Below are 4811 nucleotides of genomic sequence, written 5' to 3' on the forward strand. Positions count from 1 at the left end.
GGGGGGGGGGCGGCAGCAGACGACTCGCCAGCGTGCCGGGTCGACCAGCCGCTACTGTCGAGCGGGTGCTTGTTTTATCCGGGGCAATCTGACTGTTGTGACAAGTCTATTCCATCATTGGCCTGGCCGGGAGTGGCGCGGTGTGGCGTGGCGTGGCGTGGCGCAGTGTTATCGCGATGAGCAGCGCATTGTGTGCAGGCGAGGAGGAGCACTGCGTGCCGAGACGTGTTGAAGTAATACGGCTGAAACGTATTATTACTCACGTTTACATAGTTGACCCGACCAATGTCTTTGTACTAAGCAGGAGAAAAATGGAACGCCAATAAACGCTTACACTCTCAGACCCCAACAATCCCTCGATATCGATAACTTCGATAACCCTGGTCTACTTAGTGAACTTATTGTTTGAAATAGTTCCAGTAAAAATAATGATGCCAGGTTAAATTTTGTCTAAAGTGTACGCACTTACAGCCGCTAATCCTCCGGAGACACGCATGAAACACCTCTCTGGCTGGGGCAACGGCAACGGACGGAGAGATGCAGTGCCTGGGCCTCCTCTCTGCTGGCCCGTGAAACGTAAGCGGCCGAGCAAGCAGCGAATCAGGTGGAGAGAAGGATCAGCGCGCTTGAAAGGAGATGCTAGGTAGCTGAGGCAAACAACCACGAGAAAAAGTGCATCGGGCGGGAGTAGATAGCATCTAGGCGGGCGGCAGCGCCGGTCGGGCTGTTTCACGCCCTGGTTGGCATGGTCGCCAGAACAAAGATCCTCATCAGCCGGTGTTGTCACCGAGGTGCTTGGCCGTGAACCTCACCTTGCTCTTGTTGTTTCAGGCGGCTCCCTGTCCACCCCGGACAGCCCTGGAGGATCCCGACAAGGGTCGCCGTCGCCGAGAGCGTCGCCCCGGTGCGTCAGCCCGGGCAGCGCGCCCCGCAGCCCCCCAAGCCCCCGGAGCCCCAGGAGCCCGCCCAGCCCCCGGACCCGGAGCCGTAGCCCGCCGCTGAGCCCAGCCAGGTCGGCGGCGAGCTCGGAGCACGAGCCCCGGAGCGCGGGGCAGGGCGCCAAACGGCTCCGCGAGGACGACAGTACGGCGCCGCCGCTCGCCATGCCGTCCTACCCGGTGCGCATCCCCTACTACAACCCCTTCCTGCTGTTCGGCTACGACTCCTACCTGGACTCGTACGCCCGCGGCCCCGCGCCCGCCCCCGCCGCCCCCTTGTCCGCCCGACAGGCGCCGCAGTCCGCGGGCGCGCCGCCCACCGCGGCGGGGGCGGCCGACAACGCCCCGCACAGCCCAGCCTCCTCGGCCGCCGAGGACGTCGACATCAACATCGAGGACGAGGAGTCTCTCGACGAGGACGACGGCGAGGCGGGCAAAGACGACCAGGGCAAGGACACCCAGTCGTCCGCGCAGGGCGGCGCAGGCAGCCAGTCGGCCGCGGGCAAGGCGAGGAAGAAGAAGACGCGCACCGTGTTCTCGCGCTCGCAGGTGTTCCAGCTCGAGTCCACGTTCGACCTCAAGCGCTACCTGTCCTCGTCCGAGCGCGCGGGGCTGGCCGCCTCGCTGCACCTCACCGAGACGCAAGTCAAGATCTGGTTCCAGAACAGGCGCAACAAGTGGAAGCGGCAGCTGGCCGCCGAGCTGGAGGCCGCCAACATGGCCAGCATGGCCAGCATGGCGAACATGGCTCACGCGGCGCAGCGCCTCGTCAGGGTGCCCGTGCTGTACCACGAGCCCACGGCGTACGGTGAGTGTTTGTACGAGCCAGCGCCGTCGCGCGACCGCCACTGGCTTACTAATGCAGACCTTCTTCTGGACGCAGGCAACCCGCACGAGCCGCCATCGTTTGCGAAGAAACCGCCGCCGTTCGCGTCCCTGTCCAGCTCGCTCTCCAGCTCGCTGTCCAGCCACCTCGACGAACAGCGCGAGGTCCGCGATCCCCGGGACCTTCGGGATCCCCGGGACCTTCGGGATCCCCGGGACCTCAGGGACCTCAGGGACCTGCACGACCCGCGCGATCCGCTCCGGGACTCGCTGAGGGACGCCCGCGAGGCCCGGGAGGTGTACTACCCCGGCCACCACCTCACTAGCCACCTGCCGGCGCCCAAGAGTGCCCCCCTCTCGTCTGGAATCCCGACGTCGACGGCCAGCTCCAGACCCCCGAGTCCTGGACACAGTGCCGCCGGAGGCCGCTAGCACGACGGGAGTTGCTACGAAAAAGAGACGCTTGTTCAGAGCTCTGTTTGTCGGTCTGTAATCAAGGCGGCTGTTCTAATGGAAACGCGCGTTTCTAGTTCTCGAGAATTAGTCAGAGCGCAGCCCAGGGCCCAGGGGCTCCACCCGCCCAGCCGGCCCGATTGGCTGCCTTGCCTCGCTTCTACTCTAATGGTTCCTCAGAGGCACAAGGAGTTTGTCCGCTATAATATGTAGAGATGCCACCTGCCTCGACCGCTTTGTCCTTTGCGCTCTGCGGACGAACTCATCCCGACGGATCTCTTTCTTGTTTGTGAAGTGTATAAATCAAAGCTTTGTTTTGTGCCATACGCCCCAAACTTTATTATAAAGAGTTTGATGACGGATGTGACATAAGTTACCTTGCACGTGCTTGTTTTACAGATTTTGTTTTTAGTTTGTACCAAATGCTCGGTGCCCCACCTTTTCTGTGATAGGTAGAGTCTCCCCGCGCATTATTCGTATGTGCGAATAACGTATTTATCATGTTATGTTTTTACTACTTCGTTATTCGTTATTATTGCTATTATTATTATTATTATTAGTATTATTCATCATCATTATTATTATTATAATTATTATATAAATAATTGTGATTTCATGAGGCGCATACAAAAGAAACATTAAAAGACAACATTTCTACGTGCCATTTCCTCACTTCCGCTCCCCCCGTACACATCTCCACGGCGCGTATTTCGCCGCACACGATAATAGTACCACTCCCCAAGCCCTGCCGCGGGGACCCGAATGGAGAGGGTGAGGCTGGTCCTCGGGGCTGCTCTCACCCCCCTGCTCTGTCTAGTCCCCTCCCCTCTCTCTCTCTCTCTCTTCCCCGTCCCCCCTCTCTTTCTACCTCTCTCGCTCTCTCTAGAAAAGGCAGACGTCCCCCTCTCTCGGTCGCATTGCGCTCAGTTTCAGCCGCACAAATCGCGCAGTGGCCGCTTAGGACCATTTAAAGTTTAAGTGAGATATTCGTGGGCGGAGAGACACGAAAGAGGAGAGAGGGGAAGGGAGAGAGGGGAAGGGAGAGAAGGGAAGGGAGAGAGGCGAGAGGATAGGGACAGGGGGAGCGTTTCAACGAGAGAACGCGAAGCAGAGCAGCAGAGGTGAGATGAGAGGAGAGAGAGAGAGAGAGAGAGAGAGAGAGAGAGAGAGAGAGAGAGAGAGAGAGAGAGGAGACACTCTAAAGACCAACGACAGAGCCCTAGAGCCCCTGTGCAGGTAGGCCACGTGCCCGACTCGGGTGTACACTGCATTGCCTATCCGTCGATACGCAGGCGCACAGGGAGGGCCCCAGCCCAGACGCCCGACGGGGCTCCGACGGAGTATTGGAGATAATCACCACAAGACAGTCTAGGAATGATAAGGAAAAACACCTTCACGTGAGTGACGTGGCTGTTTGCGGGGAGCGACTCCCTGCCCACCCCCCTTTCTCTCTTTAACACACCGCAAAGTGCAGAAAAGAAAAGAGAGTTGGGGTAGCAAAGAGACCGGTGGGAAAACATAAGTAGAACGGAGTGTGGCGGTCAGCCGGCCGGAGCCCCTGCCGGGAAACACGGCGTCTCGAGTTGAACGTAATGAGGGGAATTACCTTCAATTAAGCAGGGGAATAAGACAGTAAATGGTGGTGCCAAGGTGAGCGGGGGGTGAGATGTAGGGGGTGCTGCTGGGCTGGGCGCTTTAAAACAAGCAGGCCCGCCCTTCCGCCAAACGAAGTTGCCAGCTCCGCTTCGCTCCGCCGGCAACTCCGTTCGGCAGGGGCCGGGCCTGCTTGGCCTGCCGGCGGCGATGGTCGGGCCTGCGGCCCGACCATTTCTGTCACGCGATTTGCTGAAGAACATGATCGAATGGTGTTGCGGGCCTTCGGCCCGCTTAAACCCGTCATCTTTGAGTTATTTGCCCCAAAGACTTGAGAAAGGGATGTAACGGTGAAGCACCGCGACTACAACCCACCCTTCTGCTTAGAAAACGTCTTTTGGGAGTGGGGGAAAGTTTCCTTTCTATTTTGCGGTTTTTAGGCCCTTTTCTACATCTTCTTGTTCACTATGGCAATTTTTAGCTTATTTTCGACTAAAAAGACCCTCCAGCGCGTAAACGGTTAGAAATAGCGCAAAACGGACGAAATTTTCGCCCATAGGGCTCTACTTTGACGAGTTACCCCTTAGGAGACCATCCAATATTTTCGAAAATTAATAAATTAATTTTTGGGCCACTTTTGTGAGAGAAACTCACTCTAGCGCCCAAACGGTGAGAGATAGAGCAAAACGGACGAAATTTTCGCCCATAGGGCTTTACTTTCACAAGTTACCCCTTAGGAAATCATAAAAAAAAATATTTTTTCCAACTTTTTTGGCCTTTCCTGTTCTCTTCGATACCCCCTTTCAGCCCCTTAGGGGTGGCTGACAGGATTTGCCGTAGGCGTTTCGTTCTCTAGGAGTGGACCATAAGATACCCTGAAAATTTCAACTCTCTAGCACACCTCCTTCTAGTGGAACAGACAGACAGACAGACAGACAGACAGACAGACAGACACGAGGTCGTTTGCATAAGCCCGCTGGATAGCTTTTTCAAAGCAGAAGG

The 4811-nt window shown here is 57.2% G+C and overlaps 1 protein-coding gene across 1 annotated transcript in view; it reads left to right on the top strand.

The window, feature by feature from the left end:
• Positions 1-2859, top strand: part of LOC113209683 (homeobox protein HMX3-like) — a 9834-nt gene extending 6975 nt beyond the window's left edge. The window contains exons 3-4 of the mRNA XM_052272531.1: positions 832-1746; positions 1822-2859. Coding sequence (XP_052128491.1) covers positions 832-1746; positions 1822-2195 — 1289 coding nt within the window. The 3' untranslated portion in view covers positions 2196-2859. The remainder of the gene's footprint in view (positions 1-831; positions 1747-1821) is intronic.
• Positions 2860-4811: the final 1952 nt, after the last annotated feature.

This window comes from Frankliniella occidentalis, unplaced genomic scaffold, assembly GCF_000697945.3.
Source record: "Frankliniella occidentalis isolate FOCC.00 unplaced genomic scaffold, Focc_3.1 Scaffold210, whole genome shotgun sequence".
NCBI lineage: Eukaryota > Metazoa > Arthropoda > Insecta > Thysanoptera > Thripidae > Frankliniella > Frankliniella occidentalis.